The following is a 14,357-nucleotide window of genomic DNA, read 5'->3' on the forward strand; positions in this document are numbered from 1 at the left end:
GGCGAGTAATCGAGCTATTGCAAGAGTGGTTGTTTAAGGTGGGAAACTCCGGCAACAGTCTTGACGTTTAGATAAATAAGGAGAATCATTCCAACAATGCTATTTTACCTAATCACCATATGTGGAATCCACCCTTGCTCATGTTTTCTCATTGTGCAATACATTGGCTAGAGAGAGCTCTCCATGCCTAACCGAGGTTATCAAGGTAAGCTGCCTGGAAAGAAATTGAATGGGTTCCGTTACTGGCGCTTCCCACATCATAGTGACAGATTAAGGAAAGCAGGTAGCAATGGATAGATAAGTGTATGGAAATTTGAGGTGTACTGTAGTGATAACCAAGGAAATGATTAGCAATGTTAAACACCATAAGATTTTTTATGGTCAACGTTATCAAATGTCAATGTTTTATCATAACTGTTATGCAGGAATTCTAATGGGGCTTATTTACTTTCCAAATGTATCAATGGAATCCTTAATTGTATTATCCCTTTTTTTAGCTATAATGGTTAACATAGTAAGCATTCTAAGATAGATGAAACAATTACAAATATTTTAGGATAATGTATCTAAATAAATTGCAAGATTATGTGCTGCCCTTATAGGAAGCTACATCTTGATTTGGAAATAACATATCCTTATCAAACGAAGTCAAAGTTCCAAAAAAGATGGAATACAATTTTGTTCTCGCATTAATTAAACTGCAACAACATGTAGCCCGGCCCCTTCCTAACGATAATCGATAAAATCATTACCTACATTTGATCGTTTCAATTCAGCAATTCATAATAAGTAGAAAATATATCCCAAAAGCAGTCGTATATTCCCACACAATGGTTTGTTCTGATTAGCAGAGAACATATATTTAATTATTCCTTGCAAATCCCACATATCTTGTTCACTTTAGGAAAACCAAAATAATCCAGGATACGACTGTGTAGGACCCTCAGAAGCAAAACTATATATAGAAATTTCAATCAGTAAAGAAACTGTTCATCATGATGCAAAGACAGCTGGTTCACCACGGAATACATACACAAAAAAAATTACAAAATCTTGTAGACAGCCAATCAATGAATAATACAGCTTTGGTCCCTGTTTTATAGTAGATTTAAAATTAAAATAAAAAAAGAATTACTGAGACAAGAAGCTGTAGGATGGCATATCTTCAAGACGCAAAACATCGTCCATATTTAACTCTCTTTCTAGCTGGGAACGGGTGGCTTTCATAACAGCCTGAAAGATAATGCATTTGACATACATTAGAAAACTGAAGAGCAAATATACACTACTAAAGAAATTGAATTTTAGAGAAACTTTAAAATCATAGAATAGGTTGTGTACATTAAACTCCATGTAGGAAGCATGCATTGCAAGCCATTGTGCATCCATCATTACAAATGTAATACAGTAAAGCAAGTCAAAAGCCCATTCATCCTCTGTACATAAAACCATTTATTTGTCATCAGCTGTATGGTTTTCCAAAGTGAATATGCGAAAACTACAAAAGAATCACTCTAAACAGGAGGCCTTACAAAGAATCGATCATCAGAATAGCTTTCAATTGGACAGGTCTCAATGCGACATTCGAAGTAAGAACAGTGAATACAATAACAACAAAAGAACATGATAGATAGAACTCCAGGAACATACCTGCAAGCATCTTCAGGAAGATAGCTCCCATTAATGTCCGAGGTTTTTCTACAAAATTTGTACAAATACCTGATAAAAAATTTGCCTCGAAAGAAATTTGGAAGTAGTGATGATAGTGAGAAATATATGGCATTTGAAAGGCTGAAGTGCGTGCCAATAATACCAAAGAACTTAAAGACAACATAAGAAAAAAAAATCCCAGAAAATCAAAATGAAAAGATCCGCTAGCTTTCCAGCTTAGAATTAGTAACTCCTGAACTGTTATAACTATGAGAATACAAATGAATGGTAACCTAAGTACATGTCATCTCACTGTCCAGGCTGCAAAAATGTCTTGTAAACGGAATGGAACAACCATTCAAGGTGAACTTTCTTAATTGTCTAGAAAGAATATCAGATCAAACATATAATAGGCTCTCAGCTTAATAAATAATGAACTTCCCCTAACATACATAGCAGAGCACAGAAGGAAATAAAATACGAGAATACGGTAGGAATTGAAATATCAATGACACAATTTTAAATGAAACAATACTCTTACCAGATCGAAGATCAAGAATCTGAATGAGCATGAATGTAATGTTTACACCAGCTACAGCAAATGGATATTCCCACGTAGCTCTGTTACCTTCTTGCTTTTGCAGTAGGCGCTGAAAGGACTTCTGCATTCAAGTTTTATGCGTATTTAAATGCAAGTAAACCATTGCATTATAAACAAATGCCCTGAAATTTTTTTCAAATTTATTTTAACTGCAGACCATTTTGCCAAATCTTCTAGAAACTTCTGCTCTTCGATTTGTTACATTTAAAACTCAACAAATCGTACTGCTCTAATCAACAAGAGTTTCTAAATAGTACAAGGATTTCCAACCCAAATCTGAAGTAAAAATTAGTGTTCAAGTATCACTTAGCACCTAGCCTTTTTCCCCGAAATAATTGATATTTAAAGAAATCGCTCTTTTGTTCATATAGAGCTTCAAATTGTGTGAGTATAACTGAGAAATCATATAACTCAAAGAATTCTTGCATCAGACAAATCTAGATTGTCAGAACTGAAGATATGACCTATAAACTGTATTCAAGCATATTAATGACCATACAGTATACTAGGTGAACCGTGAAAAATATAGTTGATAGCAATACCCAGTTCCTGCAGTATTTGCTATATTTCTGTAATGCAAATTTGGCAGTTACAAATCCGTCTGTTGCAATTTTCACTTGATTGAATAAAAAACAGCTAGAAACAATTAATGCTGTCCTCAACTGTCTCCTGGTGTGAAACATAATAACAAGATTTATTCTGTGAGGTGGAACACTGGACCCAATAACTGATAGGAAAAAGTGTCAATTGGCAGATTGTTAAAACAAAATTAACACATGCTACGATAAGGTATCATCAGTTCCACAGTTAATTTTTTAGTTTTCTTGTTGGAGGGTATCATATCAAACCCAGAATTGTTTTAGCTATCCGATATGAGAGCACAAACCACAGACTGAAACCTTTGCAGCTGAGAGACAAGGACTGAGGGGTATCAATTCCACCAAAGTCATCTAGTGCACGATCCTGACTTCATCCCTTATGGTGTAAGGACCTTGCACTCAGTAAGACTTGATCCCTAGTGAGCTCATTCAAAACCATTCAACTTCACCAACAGATCAAGGGTCAATTGGCATCCACAGTTGATTTTGAGATTTGCCAAAGTCGGAGATTTCCTTCATTATGGTTGATGGTCGAGTCACCCAAACCTTCATAGATGGGGTTGGGGACTGACTGCCTAGCCTATTTAGATGGCGGCAGGGGTTACGGAGGCACAGATAGCATCTATAGTTCTCTTGGGAGATGAGGTAGGCTTCAATACGACAACAGGCTTTGGCCCAACCCTGGATTTCCAACCTACTGGACTACTTACTCACTCACCCACCTACTCACGTCACTTGCTGGAATCAAGCCCTATTCTATTAGGTATGGGCTCCGGATCATATTCACCCTACCTAGAATATGGGGGCTCGTAGAATTGATCTGTTTCATCAAAACAGCAAGCGAATTGTCTGTCATTTTACAATCAAAAGAAAAACTTTTTCTGATGTACTAAAATTATTCCTTGATGTTTCAAATATATTATAAAAATTGGTGTCATTTTCCAAATTTAGTCATTACTATAGAGTTTTTCTGTAAAGAGATTTGTGTAGTAAAGTTAAAGGATCCTGTTGATGTGGTTTTTAGACATCTCTGACACAGAATAAAATACCAAAGGTATTCTATCCTCTTTGATTAAAATCTTCTTGGATGCTGAATTATATGATCAACCAAGATGACTCCAAGGTTTCTATGGTTAGGTCTTGATGTATGGATAGCTCAATTGGTTGATGTATTTGCTGCTCCTCCAAGGGGTCTTACGTATTTGCTCTTTAAGAGATGAAATTTCTTGATTTCAAGGAATGTTTTGATCTTCCGAATGATATCTGTACATAGGAAACCAGGCATAAGGTTCATAACACATAAAAGCCAACCACAAAGCTAAAATGTTATGAAATATAATTCTAATACATTCAATGAAAGAATAAAAGATAAGATTTCAAAACAAAAGCACAAACCACATGCAGAAATCTCCTTCATTGACCTCCATTGTCCTTTCTCCTTCAAATTTGATGTGGAGGTCACCTACAAATGCAAGTGAAAATGAAAGCAAGTTGATGACAAAATGATAGCAAATTGGATAGCACAAGGATACTCGAAGCGTGGTTGAAAAAGATGAAGAAATGCGACCAATTTATAGAGAAATTGATGAAAGGACCAAATTAGCATGAAAGGAGATGAAAGAAGCAATTTCATTTGGAATTGGCACAATGATTCGAAAAGGGAAAGGTTATGACACCTTTCTATGTCACTTTTATGACAAATTTCCCATGCAAGGTGTTATGACAACTTGCTATGTCAAGAGTTATGACATGTTGCTATGCAAGTCTTATGACAAATTGAGGGAATCATGCTTCCAACTTATGACAAAACGAAGCACAAAAATAGGAGCAATTAGAAGAGGATAATTAGTGGAAAATTAAATTTGAAAATTAGCAAATTAAGTGGAAAAGAGGAATATTAGGAAAAATAGAAATGAGGAATTAGGTGACATTAATTAATAAATTCTCATTTATTAATTAACTCGCAAAGGGGACACAATTAGCCAATTAAATAAAATATTTAATTGTGACAAGAGGGACCTAAGATAAATGAATTTATTTAACCTAGAGGGAGAAGATAATAGGATTAAATGATTAAATCATATAACCCTAGAAGAAAAATTGGAAATGAAAGGATGTCAATTAAGTCATGACAAGATTGAAACAATTGATATAAGATCGATCATGATTAAATGATAAAGATTTGATAATTGATAAAGAACCGATGTTGACTGGCAAAGATCAATGACAAATTGATAAAAGGAACCAAATTGATAAACGACAATTGATAAGGATCAATGACTAATCGATTCAAAATTGACAAGAAATGATGATTGATTGAGATCGATGACAAATCGATCAAAGATTGATAAAAGGTCAACTTGATGAAGGTTGAATGACAAAAGACCAATGACAAATCGATAAGGGATTGACAATTGACGATTGAAAGAGATCCAAAATTATGATAATTGATCAAAGATGATTGAAAATGATAAAGATCGAGGACAAAACCCTAATTCAACACCGATTAAGATTGACGATGTCCAATTGACATGATAAGATGATCACGATCGGAGATTGCAATTCGAAAATGATATTGACAAGACCTAATTGCAAATGCGAAAAACGCAATTGAAGGGGGACGAAGTGCAGAAGAATGACAAGATGTCGACAAATGATAAAGATCAAGTGCACGACATAGAAGAAATGTTAATGAGATATGAAAACCCTAAAATAAAGTCACGCGGACATGTTAGAGTATGGCGTTGCAAGCGTTGACCATTTTCAGACGCCTATAATATGCAATGTTGCTCTCTTGCTTACTACTACTAATGCATGATTGATAAAAAATTGCAAAAGGTTGAAAGGTTGAAGGATACTAAACTAATCCTACGAATGCAAGGATGAAGGACAACTTTGATGAAACTCAACTAGTCTTGTTTTGACATACAAAGAACAACTTCACAAAGGCTAGTGCAATCTCCTAAGGGAATCAAATGATTTTTAAACAAACATAGACACCATCACTTGAATGCATATCAACGATTGAATAGTAATTGAAGTTAAGCTTGGATAAAGAATTCAGTGACTACACAAAGCACTTAACAATCAGCTGAATACCAGTAGTATGAACATGAGAGTTCCACCATGAGTCATGCACAACGTTCTTTCATTCAACTGAACAACATGAAAATAAATGAGAAGTAGAGACCATGCAACAAGTTGAAATAGCACACCAAATTCACCACAACTTCAATGAAATTAACATGCTTCTTACAACAAGATCTTGGCAACAATCTTTGCCTTCTCCTCCTATTTTAACTTCTACTTTAACTTCTAATTCCTAATTGTTGTCTATTCTCCCACTATTCTCTATTACTCTACTATTAACCCTTACAAATGGGAAAATTGAGCCTTATATATAGGTCTCATTACATTTCAAAGGCTCAAATTGGTTCACAAATCAATGGCTGAGATTTACAATAAAACCCTAATAAGGGTTTGTTACAACAACTCCCTTTCAGCCAATGAGAAAATTACATCATTTTGGACACATGTCCATCTTTGAATGTGAACCAATGTAAATTGAGGTTAGGTATCTCAAAGTTTGTGTCTCCATAGGATGAGTGAGGTACATTGAACTTGGACATCCTAACCTGGAACCCTTTGATTGGTTGAATGATGATTGGGATGCCACCTCAGCTTGCATTGTAGACTTGATACTTCATCATGATGCTTAGGTCTTGGTCTTCCTTTTCATAGCTCCTCTAAGCATGTAGACTATGTGATACCACATGGTTGCTCATCTTGCGCAAGTCACCTCCTAGCTTGGAAACATCCGCTTTGAATGGTGCTTGATCTCAACTTTCGTGATGCCCTCACTTGATTTAGATAACTTGCCTTTGTCTTTCTTTCCATCTTCCCTTTATACCTAGGATGTACTTGACCTTGACCTTTGGATTTCAAAGAAAATCCAAGGTCATTGTAATTGTAGCTTTCATTTACACTATCTTCCTTTGTCATCTCCCTTAACATGTTGATCTTTGTACTTACATTGCTTAACTTCTTTATCTTGAGTTTGTTCTTGTCATGATGTTGTCATTGCAAAGCCTTTCTAGGTTGTGAAGTTCCTTCTTGATGCAACCGTGTCTTGATCTCCCCTTGACACCTCGAAGTGCTCTTGGTTGAGTCCTCTATTTGATTCACCTCCTTGGATTACTTGATCTCCAACCCAATTTGTGAAATCTATCCTTGCTACCTCCTTGAATGTTTTAATGTTAAATTATTATTTCCTTCCTTTTTGCCTATCAACATTTGTGTTGGCATCCCCCTTTAATGAGATGTAAACGTTGTTTGCACAAGCTTGGGCGCATTTTGTCCATGTGTTTGCACAAGGTAGGGCGCACTTTGCCCATGCATTTGCACAAGGTAGTGGGTTAAGCAGATTTTGACCATGTAATTGCACAAATGTCCCTTGCTAGGGCAGCTTTTCATGCTTCATTTGCACAAGGTTGGCGGCATTTGGGAGTTCATTTGCACTAACATGCTTGTGCAGATTTTCTTGGTCCATTCGCACAAGTTTGGTCTTGGTGAGCAAGCAATCAAAGGAGGCATGCCTTGGGCAAAAAAATTTACTTAGTCAAAATTTTCATATCCACCCAAATTCATCAATTTTGTACACCTACTAGCATCATCCTTTGATCATTTCATGGTTATTGCCTCTCTAGCATGGGCGCATTTCTAGGGTCCATTTGCACAAATACCGCTTGATGAGCAAGCCAATGCCAAGACCATGCCCTAAGCAATATTTTTCCTTAGTCAAATTTTCATCCCCAAAATTTAGATAAGCCCAATGCCTAACGACCATCCATCAAACCTAGCCTTTGACATCCAAAAACCCTAAGACCTATTCATGTTTGAAAATGAGATCTCGGTGACTTGATCAACTCATACAACTTAATCATGCAAATCTCAATCCGACAGAACCAATCTCCTTACAAGCAAAGGTTAACGACTAAGAGACTTACACTAAGCCAAGACAACAACACTAAAACCTAAGCCTAAAGCGAAAAAGTAGGGGTCCCTGTTTGCAATGGGGTGATGTGTGAAAACGTCACAACGGATCCATGTTAAAATTTATTGGCATTTATAAAATTAATAAACCTATCACATAACCGATTTGGTATGTCTATTAATTTTGCATGACAATTATCAAGCATTGTGAATATCTGTTAAAAAAAGCAACAGCACATTAGCTATTGGTAATTGAACATTTAGAACTTCTGATATGAATGTAATGATATATTTAATCAATAAAATTAACGAATCTGTAATAATTAGCATTGAGGAATTTCCCCACTCTAAATATATATTCTCAGGTCAACTTAAGAAGCTTAAGGCTGTGAATCGAACTCGTAGAAATGCCAATTCAAGTATACGCACAACAAAATGGTTACTTGGAAAATTTTAAAGACTACACATCTTATTCCAACAAGTTTCCTTAAGAAAGAGAGCACTAGTATTTGATCAATAACTCCTTGGTGCGATTGACCTTAAGTGCAAATTTTAAAGCGAGGTGAAACTGAGCCCATCGGAGGCACAACAATGCAGGTGTTGGAATATTACTTTTTAGGATAGATTTAATCTACATTAGGTTTGATAGTATGTGCGTTAGGTTAGTAAATAAAATACATATGTTAGTTTTGTGGTAATTGTTTACGTTTTTTGTCCTAAAAAGGAATGGCTTTATAAGCCCAAGCACTTGACATGTGAAGACAATCAATCATCCCAAATAATTATTACATTTTGATATCATCATTATTACTGTGAGACTGAGACTAGATTGAAGCAAAAATGTTTGAGATCTGACAAAGGTGGTGAATTCATCTCCGGTGAGTTTAATACATTTTGTGAAGAGCATGGGATAAAGAGACAGTTATCTGCTCTGAGAACCCCTCAGCAAAATGGAGTAGTGGAAAGAAAGAACAAAACCATTCAAAAAGCTACTAGGACAATGATGATTGAAGGAAATGTTCCGCATGTTTATTGGAGAGAAGTTGTGAGTACTACTTTTTACACTCTTGACCGGGTACATGTCAAAGGTGATACTGGTAAGACTCCTTATGAATTATGGTTTGGTCATGCTCTTGCTGTTAAATATTTCAAAATTTTTGGAAGCAAATGTTATATCAAAAGAGATGAAGATTTAGGGAAGTTTGATGCAAGATATGATGAAGGAATATTTCTTGGTTATTCTACTAAAAGCAAGGCCTACTGGTGTTATAATAAGAGATTGGGAAAGATAGTTAAGAGTGCTAATGTCAAAGTTGATGAAGGTAATGAGTATCAGCCCAGATGCTCAAGATATGATTCAGATGATCAGAATGACAGTTCTAATAAAGGAAAGCAAAATCAGAATCAAAACCAAGTTCAGATTGCGCTAGTGAATCCAATGACTCAAGGTGAAGGAACAAGCGCAAGTGCTCAAGAAAAAGGTCAATAGTCTGAAATTCAAGAAAATCCTAAGACTCCCAGGTATGTAAGATTCAATCATTCAGAAAATCAGATTATAGGAGATAAAAATAAAGGTGTTCAAACTAGGAGAAAAATTGCAGAAGATCAGGTTGAGTATTGTTTGATTTCTAAGATTGAACCTAAAGATGTGAATGAAGCATGTAAAGATGAACATTGGGTGAAAGTGATGGAAGAAGAATTGAATTAGATTGAAAAGAATAATACATGGATTCTGGTACCAACACCGAAAGACAAAAATGTAAATGGAACTAAATGGGTTTTCCGAAATAAATTGAATGAGGAAGGTGAAGTTGTTAGGAATAAAGCAAGACTTGTTTGTAAAGGATAATCACAGATGGAAGGAAATGGATTTTGAGGAGACTTTTGCTCCGGTGGCAAGAATTGAAGCTATAAGATTATTTTTTGCTTGTGTTGCTTACAGAGATTTCAAGGTATATCAGATGGATGTCAAGTCAGCATTTCTAAATGGTGAGTTGGAAGAGGAAGTGTACATTGAGCAACCGGATGGATTTCAATTGACTGATGAAAAAGATATGGTATGCTGGTTGAAGAAAGCTTTGTATGGACTGAAGCAAGCACCAAGAGCATGGTATGCCAGATTGGAGAAGTATCTGTTGAAGCTGGGATTCAATGAAGGTACTGTTGATAGTAATTTATATTTCAAGATTGATCATGATAACATTTTGATTCGTGAAGTTTTTGTTGATGACATTATTTTTGGAGGGAACGATAGTTTGTGCAAAGAGTTTGCTAATGAGATGCAAAATGAATTTGAGATGTCTATGATTCATGAGATGAAATTTTTTGGGGGATTGCAAATTACTCAATTAGATAAAGCTATCTTCATATCTCAGTCAAAGTATGTGAAGGAATTGTTGAAGAAGTTTGGATTAGAAGATTCAAAGCCAGTTGTTACCCCTATGGTGAAGAAGTTTGGATTAGAAGATTCAAAGCCAGTTGTTACCCCTATGGTGACCGGATATAAGTTGACTAAGGATGATGATTCCCCTAGAGCAAATCAAACCAGATACATATCTATGATTGGTGGATTGTTATATTTGATTCAGACTAGACCGGATATCATGAATGGTGTTTGCCTTGTTGTTAGATTTCAAGCTGATCCTAAGGAATCTCATGTTGTTACGGTTAAAAGAATCTTTAGATATCTAAAAGGAACTGTTGATTTTGGTTTATGGTATCCTAAGGATAATGATTTTACTTTGAGTGCCTTTACTAATGCTCATTGGGCAAGAGATCTTGATGACCGGAAGAGTACTAGTGGAGGTGCATTTTTCTTGGGTAAGAGATTGGTTTCATGGTTGAGTAAGAAGCAGAATTCCATTTCTTTATCTACTGCAGAGGCAGAATATATTGTTGCTGCTAACAATTGTACTCAAGTGGTTTGGATGAAGCTGTTGAAAGATATTGGAATTGTGCATGATGAGCCTATTGCTATTTACTGTGATAATTCAAGTGCTATTAACATTTCTAAGAATCCGGTGTTGCATTCAAAGACTAAGCATATATCTATCAAGTTTCATTTTCTGAGAGAGAAGGTGAATGAGAAAGAAATCAGGTTGGAATATGTATCCACAAAGGAACAGATTGCAGATATTTTCATGAAGCCTTTGCCTAAGGATACTTTTGAGTATCTCATAGAGAAGTTAGGGGTGATTGCCCCTCCTAATCAGAACTAAGGTGCATTTGTATGCATAGGTCCGATGCATTTCACAATCATATTTTGTGATCCGGATTGATGAGGTGACTGCTACTCAGCGGGAATAGTCAGATGTTCAGATTTGTGAGATTATGTATTTGCAAATATGTGCCTTTGCCATTTATGTCAAAGGGAGAGAGATTCATGGAAAAACCATATAGTGATTTAAGGGGGAGAGATTATTTATGCTGAGGAAGAGAGTTATCTGAGAGAGTTGTTGATTTCCTTGACATTGATTGTTTTTTACATCATATGTTGCCATTAATGCCAAAGGGGGAGATTGTTAGATATTGTTGTTGGTATGCTGCAAATATGTGCTCTAATGAAATCTGAGAAATGTGTCAACATATTTTCTCTGTCTAGTGCAGTGATGCAGTGGAGTTCAGTTAGTTGGTTTATGTTGTATATTGATGATCAGTGTTTGCAGATTAAAGAGTTTGTAGAATGATATCTCTAATTGATTCAGTGCAAGTGTTATAGGTCCATGAGTATCTGTGTTGTGGTCAGTTTTTATGTTGTTCAGTATTGCCAGTGTTCAATATTTTGATCTACATTGCTCCGCATTGTAATATCTTGGTTTGCAGATTTGGAATTATGTTTGGGACGTTGATGTGTGTCCTCAATTCAAGTGGTTCGTGGTTTGGAGCTCTACAAGTGATTTTTCCAGGTTGACAGTCAGTTTAGTTATTGCTCTTGAAGTTCTGTATGATGATAACGATGATTCTAGTAATTTGAGTTGGTGCGGATGTTGCTCTAGCAATTCATGATGCTTGTGGATGTTTCTAGATCGTGTGCTATTCATGTTGGTGGTCCGCATTGATCGGTGAGTGCGTTATTAATGATTTTCCTTGATCCAGTGGTGTTCTTCATGTCCTTGGCCGACATGATGCTTGTAGCGTGTTGCAGATATTTGATGCATAATTCTTGGAGATGTTTCATATTCGAGGTGGTGATTTAGGTCCATGCTATGTCTTAGCCAACATTGTTTTGGTTCGCATGTGATATTGTAGCGTGTATGGTTATATTTTTGTAATTAGGAGATATGTGTTGAACCAACCTTGATGATATTGATCCAAGGTTGATGTAATGTATAAATAAATGTAATATCTTTGTAATTGAGTGTGTTGTGTCATGGATGAGTGTGGTGTGCGAATAACGTATTAATCATTCCGAAGCAGAACAAAAGTATGTAGAACTGTGAGAGATGTTATGTGCTTAACTGGAACTGTAACCAAGCATTGAAGATGCTATTTCTCAGTTCATGATTTTCCGGAAGTGATCCCTATTTGTAAGGTAGTGAACCTTCCCAAGGTTGTTGCCCTTTGTTGTTTCTGAGCAGTGAGCTCTAGGCAGTGTGTCTGAACGCATGTGCATTCCCCATTGTAATATTTCATATACTTCTAACAGGGTATCATCATATTGTGGGTAGGTTCCCACCGTGGTTTTCCCTTGATCGGGTTTTCCACGTCAAAAATCTTGGTGTTATGTGTGTTCATGTTGTGTTGTTGATTTATGCTTTCACTGTTAATTATCATATCTGAGATTAAAGTTACTATAAAATTTGGTGACAATTGATTCAGCCCCCCCCCCTTCTCAATTGTCAGCCCTATTTTCATCAAAGGAAAGTAGTATGATATAATCAGATCAACTCCGACCCCTAGTTGATCGTCTCTCTTCTTCTATAATAATTTCATGTGCAAATAAAGACATATTTTACTCATGTATCTAGCATGCATTGTCATCTTTATTATTAATTCATGTATTTACATTATCAAAATAGTAGTAAACTATGGCGTTGTTGCCTTAAAAAAAATCAGGTCAGATTTGAGCAATTCATGCCCTTAGATCCTGTCATGTTGCAAACATACACGCCCCATTGCAAATGGGGATCCCCACTTTTTGCTTTCAATTTGGTGTTTTAGTTTAGTTGTCTTAGCTTGGCAACAATTTTAGCTTTTTGTGAGAGGGGTATGTTTGTTAGTCCAAGTTTGAGAATTGAGGTCAAATTGCTTGGGTTGCAAAATCTTGTCAAAATTGCTAAAAGTTGTCAGTATTGTCAAGTGTTGCAAAATCTTGTCAAAGTTGCTAATGTTGTCAAGGTGCCAGATGTTATTAGGAATTGATGATTGAGCAAGAAGTGGTAAGCTTGCTTGTAATCTGTCAAGAATTGCAAGCATAATGCCTAGGGTTATGAACTTCAAGTTTGTGTTTGTGTAGGTCCTATGTGGGGAATTAACTAAGTTACCGGTTCGAGTTTGGATTCGGGTATGGATTCGCAGATTCGGCAAAAAAAAAAACATCTTGGGTACGGATACGGGTTCGTCCGCACACATATATATAGATACTAAGTTACCGGTTCAGATTCGGATTCGGATACGGATTCGTGGATTTGGCCCAAAAAAAAAAAAAAACTTGGGTACGAGTACAGGTACGGGTTCCTCTCTCTATATATATATATATGTTCAATATATACAATCCATACAAAAATAAAATATACAATGTGACTTTCCATACATAAATGATAAATCATAAATCCATAATTGCCAATGCCAATAAATATTCATATATCGCAGATGTAATCAGTAAACTAATAACTAAAGTCTAATATCATATTCATAATTTGCAAAAAAGATAATAATCAAGTTTCAAGTCTTTTTTAAAAAGTCATAAAGGGGCGAATTAGAGTTTTATTATAAAAAAACTATTTTAAAAAGTCATTTTTTATTGTTTTTTTGACCCGTGGGCCCCGTTTTTGGGAACCCATGGGCCTAGGTTCACGCGGGTCCTCCTGGGTTCACCCGAGTCCTCCTGGGTTCTCCCTGGGTTCCTCCCGGGTCCTTCCCAAGTGGCCGGGTTCCCTGTGGGTCCTACTGGGTTCCCCCTGGGTTCCTCCCGAGTCCTTCCCAGGTGGCCGGGTTCCTTGTGGGTCCTGGAACCCAGGGAGAACCTAGGGAGAACCAGGACCGGGCAAGAACCAGGACCCAGACCCAGGCCAAAAGGGGAAGAACCGGTAACTTAGGGAATTAATATAAAAATTTGGTTAAGTCTAGAGGCAACCCCCTCATGGCATGTACAAATTTATGCAAGGCCAAGGGGGAAAAGTTGTGCACTAGTGTCAAACCCTACCTCATGATGATCATTTGAAAATGTCTAAGTGTAGATTCAAGGGCCCTTGTACTACTTTGTGCATGCCCAAGGTCATAGTGCACTTTAGCACTTACTTGTGCATGCCTACCTCTCAAATGCGCTCATAATATTGTGCAACACTACCCTTTAA

At 36.4% G+C, this 14,357-nt stretch overlaps 1 protein-coding gene across 8 annotated transcripts in view; it reads right to left on the reverse strand.

Moving 5' to 3' along the window:
* Positions 1-799: 799 nt before the first annotated feature.
* Positions 800-14,357, reverse strand: part of LOC131076744 (uncharacterized) — a 179,521-nt gene continuing 165,963 nt past the window's right edge. For 4 of the 8 annotated variants that reach the window (XM_058014058.2, XM_058014062.2, XM_058014064.2 and 1 more), the window contains 4 exons: positions 2,192-2,312; positions 1,651-1,719; positions 1,342-1,436; positions 800-1,233 (listed from right to left, as the gene is read on the reverse strand). In XM_058014058.2, coding sequence (XP_057870041.1) covers positions 1,132-1,233; positions 1,342-1,436; positions 1,651-1,719; positions 2,192-2,312 — 387 coding nt within the window. In that variant the 3' untranslated portion in view covers positions 800-1,131. The remainder of the gene's footprint in view (positions 1,234-1,341; positions 1,437-1,650; positions 1,720-2,191; positions 2,313-14,357) is intronic. The other 4 variants (XM_058014060.2, XM_058014066.2, XM_058014059.2 and 1 more) reach the window with 3 other exon arrangements.

Source organism: Cryptomeria japonica, chromosome 10 (genome assembly GCF_030272615.1).
Source record: "Cryptomeria japonica chromosome 10, Sugi_1.0, whole genome shotgun sequence".
Classification (NCBI taxonomy): Eukaryota; Viridiplantae; Streptophyta; class Pinopsida; order Cupressales; family Cupressaceae; genus Cryptomeria; species Cryptomeria japonica.